The sequence below is a fragment of the Scardinius erythrophthalmus genome (genome assembly GCF_964197995.2).
Source record: "Scardinius erythrophthalmus genome assembly, chromosome: 19".
Taxonomy (NCBI): Eukaryota; Metazoa; Chordata; class Actinopteri; order Cypriniformes; family Leuciscidae; genus Scardinius; species Scardinius erythrophthalmus.
The window spans coordinates 27,610,390-27,622,648 of record NC_138239.1 but is presented as its reverse complement, the minus strand read 5'-3'; the positions used below and the strand labels follow the sequence as shown (position 1 = coordinate 27,622,648).

The 12,259-nt window shown below is 37.0% G+C and overlaps 1 protein-coding gene across 1 annotated transcript in view; it reads right to left on the bottom strand.

Annotated features, from left to right (window-relative positions):
- Positions 1–12,259, bottom strand: part of LOC308679959 (nesprin-1-like) — a gene marked incomplete at both ends in the record, with an annotated part of 38,439 nt that overhangs the window by 16,940 nt on the left and 9,240 nt on the right. Inside the window, 11 exons of the mRNA XM_081347835.1 lie at positions 36–204; positions 1,474–1,586; positions 1,675–1,839; positions 2,820–2,957; positions 3,145–3,252; positions 4,637–4,743; positions 6,547–6,743; positions 6,898–7,076; positions 7,172–7,264; positions 9,321–9,404; positions 9,556–9,651. Coding sequence (XP_081203961.1) covers positions 36–204; positions 1,474–1,586; positions 1,675–1,839; positions 2,820–2,957; positions 3,145–3,252; positions 4,637–4,743; positions 6,547–6,743; positions 6,898–7,076; positions 7,172–7,264; positions 9,321–9,404; positions 9,556–9,651 — 1,449 coding nt within the window. The remainder of the gene's footprint in view (positions 1–35; positions 205–1,473; positions 1,587–1,674; positions 1,840–2,819; positions 2,958–3,144; positions 3,253–4,636; positions 4,744–6,546; positions 6,744–6,897; positions 7,077–7,171; positions 7,265–9,320; positions 9,405–9,555; positions 9,652–12,259) is intronic.

The window sequence follows — 12,259 nt, the reverse complement described above, 5'->3', positions numbered from 1 at the left end:
TTAAAAGAGTTTATTAAGTAAGCTGGAGGGCGTACAATATAATTTTGCAAAAGAAGCTCCACTGAGTCCCGTCGGCCGTATTTAATGATCCAGGATTTGAGCTTGGACTCCGCCAGCATTAGAAAAGCCATGAGACGATACTTCATCTCCCAGAATTCAAATTTAATTAGATGGACGTGAGATGATGTGGAAACAAAATTAAACCTGTGAAAACATGAAACAGCAGTAAATATAACAGTAATCTACAGGATTTAAGACCTTAGACCTTAATATTTAAAGTCAACATGAAACAAACTAATTATAACCTATTAATAAATGTTGCTGGACTTATTGTGCATTATTCATTATTAGTTTGTTGTCCTCAAAATGTTATGACATTTTTCACCTCTGAAAAGACTTGTACTTGAATGTAACAAAAGTTACATGTGTCGTTTTATAAAACTCGCTGGCATGCAGCTAGAGTGTTCTGGGTGGTTTCTAGGGCATTGCTATGTGGTTACTAGATGAACTTTGGGTGGTTGCTAGGGCATTGCTATGTGGTTACTAGAGGTACTCTGGGTGGTTGCTAGGGATTCTCTGGCTGATGTTCTGAGTGGTGTTCTGTGTGGTTGTGAGCAAATTGCTATGTTATTGCTAGGGGTGCCCTGGGTGGTTGCCAGGGCGTTGCTATGTGGTTGCAGAGTTCTTCCACATGTTCTGAGTGTTTGTAAGCACATTGCTATTTGGTTACCAGGGGTATTATGTGATTGCTAGGGTGTTTCTATGTGGCTGCACATGTTCCACATGTTCTGAGTGGTTGTGAGCACATTGCTATGTGGTACTATGTGGTTGCTATGGCATTGCTATGTGGCTGCAGACTTGCTCCACATGTTCTGAGTGGTCGTGAGCGCATTGCTATGTGGTTACTTAGGGGACTATGTGGTTGCTAGGGTGTTCCTATGTGGTTGCAGAGTTGTTCCACATGTTCTGAGTGGTCGTGAGCGCATTGCTATGTGGTTACTTAGGGGACTATGTGGTTGCTAGGGTGTTCCTATGTGGCTGCTAGGGTGTTCCTATGTGGCTGCAGAGTTGTTCCACATGTTCTGAGTGGTTGTGAGCACACTGCTATGTGGTACTATGTGGTTGCTATGGCATTGCTATGTGGCTGTAGACTTGCTCCACATGTTCTGAGTGGTCGTGAGCACATTGCTGTGTGGTTACTTAGGGGACTATGTGGTTGCTAGGGTGTTGCTGTGTGGCTGCAGAGTTGTTCCACATGTTCTAAATGGTTGTGATCACATTGCTATTAGGTTGCTAGGGATGCTCTAGGTAGTTGCTAGGTTGTTCTGGGTGGTTGCTAGGTGGCTAAAGTCAAAGTCTATTTGATGTTCTGAGCTCTAAAGCTCTCTACATCACATAATGGACATTAAATGCAATGCAAATGCTGTTTCATGTTGCCTATAAACAGTGAAACCTAAGTTCATCAGAGATGACCTTTCCGCCATGTCCTGAAGCTGCTCTGGTGGAACCGGGACGCCGTTTACTGATCGGTCTCTGTGAATCTGTTGAAATGTCTGTCTGTGTCCCTCCAAATTCTTCAACACCTCCTATACAGAAAACACACCAATTCTAATTTTAGGAGAACAGTGATTGGAGCAAGTCCCTCAAGAAATAAAAATAAGTTCTTGCACCTACCTTGTGCTGTTCTAGTTTTCTGTGGATGATGTTGGCTGTCTCTTCATGGGCCTGTTGAATCGGTACGTCTTCTCTCAGGGAAAGTTCTGCCCGATGCAGCCAGGCTCCGATCACTCCCAGAGGGCCCGGCATAGACTTGTCCAGATGGATGTGCCAGTCTAAGAGCTGCACAAACCACAAAAATGCATAGCTAAATTCAAAAGGAGAGATTTGTTTTTAACGCCGCTCACTGTTTGTGAGGACCCTTCAAGCTGTCAAGAGTCTGGCCAGATTGCTGTATCCACTCTATGGACTTCTCTGTTCCTTTGAACAAAACAGTCTCTGTGTGTCTGTCCTCTTTCCTCAGTAATGAACCCCGCATCCACGGTCTACGCTCCAATTCACACTTAATTACAGCTAATGACAACTAGACAAGTGCACACTCATTTATTCTCACAGCAGCAACAGTTCAGAATTTAAGTAAAAACTATTTTCAGACATAATAAAAATCATAAAGAATTTATGTACAAAAAAAATAAGAGTTAATATTTACAATCTCTTTGCATTCTATAAAAATATTAACAAGTACTCTTTTTGCTCTTTAATGCAGTAAATGAGTTTATGTAAGAAAATAACATATTTACCCATTGTATACAGTAAATAGGTTCATTTTTAAATATTTATTGTGATTTTATATGATTATTAGTGATATTTAAGTGATTCTTGTGATATTTTTATCTTAAGATGATAAGATGTGTGTTAATTTTCTCTTATCAAAAATTGCATTTGTGTATCATTATCCACATATTCAAACTTGGAATAATGAAATTAGTTATACGGCACATGCAACAACCAAAGCCCTTCCGTATCATAGACAAAACATGAGATTATAAGAGCTGCGGTGGTGGGGAAATTTTAAGTTAATCAGTCTGTTCGTCACACAAAGCAATAGTACAACTTCTGACTACTTTTATGGTGCATTTTTGTCATTTTTGGTGCGCCACAGTGTCTGTCCCAATTCATTTTCATTGTATAACAAGTGTCATGAACATAATGCTAAACATCTCCATTTGCATTCCATTCAAAAATGAGTAAATAATGACAGAATTTTACTTTTTGGGTGAACAAACTCTTGAATTACATTTGGCAAAGCAGTAAGCACATACCCTAACAGACACATGATCCCAGGACTGTTTGACCACTGCCTGATCCACTGACAGTTTGCCGTCCCTGTTTACCGGCTGCAGGAGAGACTCGATCTGTTTTTTTCTCATCTCATACTGCACACGGAAGCTCTTAAAGGCCTGCAGTCAAAACAAGAAGGATGGGGCAGCACTAAATACATCTGAACTGACAGCAAACTTACAACTCATTTCAAATGCAAAGAGTTAAGCCAATCATATTAGATCTTATTTACATGTAGAGGTTCTAAAAGCAGCAAAACAGCCTGATTAATTTTAAAGATCATAGAAGTAAAACTGTCAGCTTTACCTGATATTTGTCAGTGAGACTCTCTTCAGATCCCTGTGCACGCAGAATATCTCTCTCTAGCTGATCCAGCCAGATCTTCACCTCTCTCAGCACCTTGCGTTCCTCTTTCTGTGCACATCAGACAGAAAGAAACAACCATTTATCACTCGTTTAGCAGATATTCAGCAAGAGATCCACAGCAAGTAACACAGCAGTGTGAAACAGTGAAAAACAGGAGAGAGTCCAATCCCAAAGAAGAGGGAAGATCTTCAACTATTTTGTATTATTTTGTAACACACAATACAGAGCTATTATGACCCTATTTATTAATACCACATACCTCAAGCATTAGCTCAATATCTTGTGGATCATACTGTCCAGGAGAGCAAAGGCACATCAAGAGATGCAAACACAACACAGTCAAGACGTTAGCAAGATAAAAGCCAGAGAAAGAGAGGAAACAAGCAGAGAGCATCCATCCACTGCAGAAAGGCCATTCTCAGGAAACAGTGACATTTGTGTGTTGTATGTTTATCCAATTCTTACTACTCATAATTAACATGATACTGAACTTATTTGGTAATTTAATTCTGTTCAGTGTTATATTATACTAGTTCATGTAAAATTTTATATATATATATATGATATATATATCAAATTTCAGCATTTTACAGAAAAAGCACCAGAATACTAAAGGCAAAAGATGTGGTGCTAAGGCCATTATGAGAATTTTTGTGCACTGATCTTTTTATTACTCAACCCAAAAAATGTTTTAAGAGTGTAAGCAAAAAGCATGTTTTGAGAGACATATCATGAGTTATTCATTTTATTCCTAGATTTAATGTGTGATTCATAGCCCTTACAGAATAAAAAACATGAATTTCCCATGTTTCTCACTTGTGATCATGTGGATTTCACATGGGAACTGATCCAAAACCACATGTTTCTCATGTGCAAAGTATCTGTTTCAGGTGTGACCACGTGTTTTTGCACTTGTGAAATTCATGTTGTTTTTATGTTGGGGAAGGCACTGTAATGTGATTTTTTTTTTTTTACTCAATTTACTCAATTATCTATTTAAAAGTATTAGTATTTAAACTCTTGAAATGTAATAACTTTGTGGTAGGGTTGTAATTACATTTCCTATAGTTTTATAGCACATATGGCATCATTTCTTGAGAATGTCCCACACACTAAATGAACCTCATGCAGGCGAGACGAAATCGACTCTTACCTGTAGAGCTGGGATAGAGAGAGCGAATGTAGGAATGGAACGAACCAGCTACAAATGCGCACAGTGAGTGACACAGACAGAGAGACAGAGTGAGCACACGGAGCAATGCATTATGGGTGTGATGCGAGAGTCAAAGGCTCCTTGAATGGATTCCACATTGTGATTGACTACAGTAAATGGTTAGTGACTAATGAGCAAGCACTACAGCAGTGACTGCATTAAATAACAACAGCAAGCGGCTAGTGTATTTTTAGCTTGTGCATAAGCACTAAATCGTACCTCTTGCTGTCCATCTGTCTCGGACTGGTGGGGATCTGGGTAGTGCTTCAGAAACTGAGCTACATATGTCATTATGGATTTCTCATCAGGCTTGTCCACATCCACATCTGCAAGAAAAACAAACACAAAGTTGGAGGTTTGAACCCCACAAGGGGAAATGCTTGAGGTATTACCATTGTGCTAATTATCTATCCATATGCATGCACATAGTTTTAGTTTTACTAATGTAAATTTGTATTGTAGATTGGTATTCTTTCTTACAGGATTTAAAGCTTACCAAAACCAAAAATAATGCAAACCAATGTACATAAGTTGATGATAATATCAAAAGAAAAATATATACATTACCATTCAAAAGACTGGGGTCAGTAAGATTTAGGGATTTTTTAAAAGAAATGAGTTATTATATTCACCAAGAACATATTAAATGTGACTTTAAAGACATTTATAATGTTACAAAAGATTTTTATTTCAATTAAATTATGTTCTTTTGAACTTTATACTACATTCATCAAAGGATTCTGAAAAAAATACATGATTTCTGAAGGATCATGTGACACTGAAGACTGGAGTAATGATGCTGAAAATTCAGCTTTGCCACAGAAAAAAAAAAACATTTTAAAATGTATTACAACAGAAAACAGTTATTTTAAATTGTAATAATATTTTACAATATCAAACAAATGAGGTCTTGGTGAGCAGAAGAGACCAATCTTACAGACCCCAAACTTTTGCGATGTGTATGACAAAAGAAAAAATGTCATAGTAAAAATAATAATAGTGAATAATAAGGAGGCAAATGGAAATAATCAATTAATAATCAATTCTCAAAACTCTTACAATGCCCTAGAAACCACCCAGAATGAGGGTTACTAGGGCATTGCAAGAATCAGAAAACCATAGCAATGGGTTAGTAATGGAAGAACGTTCAAACATCAAATCTGCTCAAGTATTCAAACTACAAACTGCATAAGACTTTTTAAGCTGTTTTAATCTTTCAGAAAAAGGCTTTCCTCAAGCTAACATTCAACAAAACTGACTAAAATATTCAACAAACAGTTTTGAAAAAAATCTAGTTAAAAATGGCAATGTTCTATTGTGCCATTGTGTAAAAGAAACTGAACAAAAATGCACCGTTGATATAGAACATTGTTAGTCTTTGCATTGATTATAAAGGTAACTCACAGGTTCAACACACAAAGTAAATCATCAGGTGTTCCATAGACTTCATGTCTTATTAGATGATCCATTGACCTGAAGAGCCAAATGAGGCTTTTTATAGCCTCTTCAAAGGCATTCTGCCACATCACATCATGATGTCATGCTATTCTGCATCTGATCAAGCCTGATGTAATGCTTGAATAGCAGCATGACCTATATAAGAAACTATAACAGCATCTGTCTGTAATGAGGCCTGATGATGACGGATCCCCAGTATAATTATGCAGTGTCTATTCACATCAAACTCAAAACAAATAAGTGGCTCTTCAACAGCACAACAGATCATTGACTGAATCTACATTATTATTGTTATGAAATCACGCGCTTTACCCCTACACTATTGCTACTGTTGACAATTCAGTGTTTTCCGTCATTTTGTCTGGCTCATCCAAACGTCAGTGGGCGGAGTTAGTGTAAATAGCCTCTGCCAACAAGGCGGGCTATTTGCACTTAGTGTAAACTATAATAACCCTGTATATATCATAGTAATGAATGATTCCCATATTAATATACCATGGTATTTGAATGGTACTCCAACGTAATTTAAAGAATGGCCTTCAAATACCATTATACATCATCTAAAAAACATGTTTTTTTTCATGTCCAAAAACCATGGGGCAATTTTGTGGACATTGTCTATCTGAAAAGAAATTGGAGAGAATTTGGAGAAAAATAAGTTGTATCTGTACCTTCAGGATCTAGTAAACGTGGTATTCCCAGGTCATTCTCCGCAATACTGAACGCCTCTTCCAGATTCTCACGATTACTTCTCTTTCTCACGACGTCCATGTCCACGAGCTCTGGTCGAATGGCATAAATAACAGAATGGAAGGCCACACCACTGCGCCAACTAGGACCGAAGTCTTTAACTTCAATCCCAAGACGCCTTGCAAGAAGAAATAACGACTTATTAGGGGCCTTATTAACAATTAGACCTATTTTTATCCACCGTTCTCCTTGGTTAACATATCTATTACAGATGGTCAGTTTGCTTTGTATTTATTCTGAAATATTCCTTCAATTGACAAAAAATGGCATACTTGGTCGCTGTGTTTTGGACCCATCTGAGCATGGCTCTTTTGGCGTTGCCCTGAAACTTGGTGACCCCCTTGCGTTTCATGGGTGGGCTGCCCGTCTCTGAGCTGGCCATGCTGTCCACCGAAGACGCACTGCTGGATAAAGCCTGAAGGGCTTGAAGATTACTGGTCAACTCCTCAATCTGCAAAAGTTTGCGAAGACAGACCCTTAAAATACAGATATACATAGACGCGTGACAATTTTCCAGATCCTACGATCATAATTGGCAAACATTACCTGGAAATAGAGGATAATGGTCCATATCAGCCCCAAGACAATGGATGGACGTCCATCAGCGATGTCAGTGGCATTTATATTGACTAGTTTGATCTGTAAAATAAGTATTTATCAGGTTAGAAACTCTGACTAAATCATTTAAAAGATACCAATGAAACATATACACATAATCCACAGATCTGAGGTCAGGCAAACAAGCCAGTCTAAACCAGCACTGCCTGCTGATGAATCGTGCAGGATAAAACCAGGAACGTGCATTAAGAAAAGTAAATAGGGTCCATTTTGATATTGACTTTAATAAAATCAAGCAGCCAGACTTATTCCCTTCTTGAGGAATAGGCCAATGTGAATGGATATGAGGAACATGTGAGTGAATAGAGAAAACTGCAATTTGCTCATGGTCAGCCAGTCATGGACATCATAAGAGATGCTGTTAAAAAAAACAAGCTTTCTAAAAAATAATTGCAGCTCTTTCAGCCAGCAGCACCTACAGCAGAGATCGGTAAATAATGAAGCTGCTCACTGCATACGGTACGCATCATCAAATGCAGGTATGCGTAACAAGAGCAGGTGTTTGTGAGAACTGTGACTAGGAGAAGTACTGACCGGAGACCCTCGGTACACAGACTGAGACGAGACATGGTAAGAGAGAGGACACAGTTAGGAAAACACTATGATGACAAATACCGGACTGGGACATATGGACATATTCAATGATCAGATATGACTGAGGATTAGGCTGGATTGCTCCTCAACACTACCACCATTCAACAGTTTCGGGTCAGTAAGATTTTTTTTTTAAATGTATACAACAGCATGCATAATTCAATCAAAATGATATGATTTATGGTAACGATAAAGACATTTAGAATTCTATTTCAAATAAATGCTGTTCTTTTGAACTTTTTATTCATCAAAAAAGAATCTTCTCTCAAAAAAATATCATGGTTTCATAAAAACATTAAAGTGCACAACTGTTTAGAACATTGATAACAATAAGAAATGTTTCTTGAGCAGCAAATCAGCGTATTGATGATTTCTGAAGGATCATGTGACATAATATTTCACAATCTTACTGTTTTAGTGTATTTTTAATCAAATAAATGCAGTCTTAAACAGCATAAGAGACTTCTTGCAAAAACATTTTTTAAATATTACAGACCCCAAACTTGAACAGTAGGGTATATATTGGATAAAATATGAAACAAAAAAACTCAAAGACTGAAAACATATTAGTCTTTACTATATCACAATGAAGTGAAAATAGGGTTACATTTTAAATCATTTCACTATTTCTTTTTTTTTTTTTTTGAGTGGATGTTGCCAACATCAAAAAGGAAAATATTTCAAATCAAAATATACATTAAATATAAAATAATATTCTAATTGGCAATTAATTCATAAATTTTTCTTCTATGTCATATCTTTTATAAAAATCCCTTTATCAGAAAATGTTTAATTACATGGAAGTGACAAACAAAAACACAAAAATGCTGTATTGTCAATGGATTTGATGGATTCTGAGATGTTTTGAGGTGTTAGTTGGTTTGTGTCACACTAAAGCCCCTTCCACACAGAGCGTTGATCCCAGAAAATTGCCATAAAACTGCTAGAGTGCCCTCTGTGTGAATGCAAACATGGGGACCTAGTAACATTGCCGGGATCAGGACCAATGGCATAAGGGGTGTGTCGTTCGCCAGCTTAGTGGAACGGTACGTGATGCGCTAATTTACGATCGAATAAAAAAAAATGCACAAGTGTGATTTCGCAGATCATAAGCAAACTTAAGACGGAGACATTACATGTCACATCCTGAACCAGTGTGAAAGGGGCTTAAACATTTACCATGATTGATCAAATTACACAAATCAGTTTGATATCCACATTTCAAAAGATTCTGTCAATTCCTCACCCAGCAATTTTAGCTATTTATTACCATCCTTTTCAATTATTGTCCTGATTTTGACCAGAGCATATTTCTGGTATATCCTTTTATAGTAATACTTCTTTAAATGAACAAAAGCTAATTCATTTTTAAAACACAGAGTTTGAAAGGTGCTGCAGAACATGACTCGGCTGGGAGTGTAACACAGAATATCACCATTTAATGAAGACAGATGAGATCACCAGTGTTCATAGGGTCACGTACCTTCCTTCCCTCCAGGAACTTAAGAGCTGTGCCGATGTTGGACACCCAGTGGATCCTTTTGAGTTGGCGGCCCTGTTCGCATGGCTGCAAGGAAATAAGAGAGGTTTATCAGGAGCAGAAATGAGCCCATCATCTCGGCAATAAACAGACATTGAAGGCTGGCACGCGCCAGCTGCTCCTGTGCTGAATGCAGAGGTTTCACAAAGGGATAATCTGCAGATATTGCATCACTTACTAATCTCTGTCCAGACAGCACCTCTAACAGAGCCAGCAGTTTCACCCCATCCTTGATGTCCTCAAAGAGGTCGTTGACTTCAAACGGAGGTTTGTGCTGGAAAAGGACAAAAAGAAGAGAGGAAAAAAGATTAAATTAATTAACTCTTTGAATGCAAATGTGTTGGACGCTTTATGCCATTGTGCTATGGTGTTCTCGCTATAATTTATTCTACTTTTTAGTTTAATTCTACTTTATTCTTATATATAAGTCGGTTTAGATCATCTGCTGAATAAATGCATATGAATGCTTTTAGGTCCGTCCCACTTCGTTCCCAGAGGAATTAAAATGCATTGCTCAGAAGACACTATTTCATACAGTAGCTCAGCATACACAAAGTATAACAAGTTGTCACAGATATTTCTCAAAAAAGTTCCTTTGGAGAAATAAAAATAGATGCAATTGAATGAATTTTTGATAGTGTAGAGGTAAAAAAACGAATGTAGATAGCTGCTCAGATCAACTGAAGAAGTGTTAGGTTCATATTGAGATGTTCAAACAAGAGTTGGTAAAGTGTCAGTTTATGAGGGGTCTTTATCTCTTCATGAATACTGAAACACACTCTTTTATTTTTCCCTCTCACATCACGCTTTAACCAAACTTGTCATGCATCCGAACACACAAAGACTGAAACTACAAGCTGTGCAGGCAGATGAAACCACACACACACACGCACAAATAAACTTTATTTTCAAAAGCACATGCAAATTTATTTTTCAGTATCATATTAATACCGTTCAAATATTTGGGGTCAGTACGATTTTTTGGTTACAATTTATTTTAAGGTGTGCGTGTTACAGTGTAATTATACATTTAAGTGCTGAGTAATAATAATTAGCTACATGTACTTACTATAGGGTTAGGGTTAGGATTAGGGTGTGGTTTAGGTTAGATGTATGTAATCAAGCACAATTTATAGTAATTACTACAGTAACTACATGTAACGTGTGTAACAGACACTGTAAAATAAGGTGTTTTTTTAATAAATTGATATGTTTATTCAGGAAAGACACACTAAATTGACATTCATAATGTTACTAAAGATTTCTATTTCAAATAAATGCTGTTCTTTTGAACTTTCTATTCCTCAAAGAATCCTGATTTTTTATTTTTTTTCACAGATTCAACAAAAATATGAAGCAGCACAACTGTTCATAATAATATTGATAATAATAGTAAATGTTTCTTGAGCAGCACATTAATCATATTAGAATGATTTCTGAAGGATCATGTGACATAAGACTGGAGGAACGATGCTGAAAATTCAGCTTTGCATCACGGAGATTAAATTAAATTTTTAAAATATATTCAAATAGAAAACAGTGACTCTCAAATGTACAAATATTTAACAAAGTTGATGTATTTATTGTATTTCTGTAAAAATAAATGCAGTCTTGGTGAGCAGAAGAGGCTTCTTTTAAAAACATTAACAAAAATCTTACCAACCCCAAACCAATGTAGTATTACTCTCTAATAACTGCATCATCATAATGCTACTGTACCATATTTGTAAGGGCAAGCACTATCCTGAAGTATATAGACATGATTCAGACAGGAGTTTAGATTGAAAATCAGCTGCTCCTGTACAAAAATCATAAAAAGTGCAAATCTGCTTTAAAATATTAAAGGAAATGGACACAATAGGAAAATATAAGAGAGAAGTCAGAGGTCAAACAAAAATAGACAAAACTTTCCATCACGAAAGTAATGTGCAAACACATTTGCTTGGTCATGCTGACTAATGAGAAAATAAAGGAAGCAAGAAATGTAAATCTAGATTACAAAAAAATAGCTGGACAGACAGGCCAACAAGCAGATGGACCCACACGCTCTCAGACAGTGTATTGCAGGCATGAAGCATTACATGGCATATTCTGCAGCTCAGTTAATATGCACAGAGCGTGTGCTTTCTGTACAGCATGGACTGCAGTGGACCCACTCGCTGCACACATTACGGGGATTCTTCAAGCTCTCCGTAGCCGTGCTTTGAACTGTTGTGCAGCAGATTGTGTGGAACAAAAGGCCCCTCAGTGCAATCTGCACTGACTGGAATACTTAAACCCACCATTTGTGTCAGATTATCCTCTCTTTGTGTGCTGCAAAGTGCCACGTCACCAAAGCAACTAATCACGCATAATGAGGAGAGAGGGAGGGGCAACAACACTCATAGCATCTCACAACAGCTCCGCTTTTAGTTTCTAAGATGTGGGTCATTATACAAAACCATGTGACTTCAACAATGGATTGCTGATGTCATCATTTACTATGTGCAATTAAAGCCATTTCCGCTACCAACCACATCAACAAAAATATAGCAACTTCCTTTTATTTTCAAATGTATTTTCATGAGGATGCCTTTTTTTGGGAAAAACAAAACCTGTTTTTGTAACTTCTCTTCACTGTATTAGCAAATGCACTTTGTTAAAGACATTTTGAAATAAAGGCTAGTCTTATGTCTATTAGTTTTGTATATGCATATTTTTAGATTTAGACTGACATAATAAAAGTTGTTTAAGTATCCCTCATAAAAAAACTATTCCATATGGCATTATTTGTTTACTGACATCATCATCCATTTAATTAGTAATGTTTCCTTTTAAAAAAATGATCAATTATCAATTAATCTGATTTGTTGTGTTTATGTTTGACAGTAGGGGATGAACAT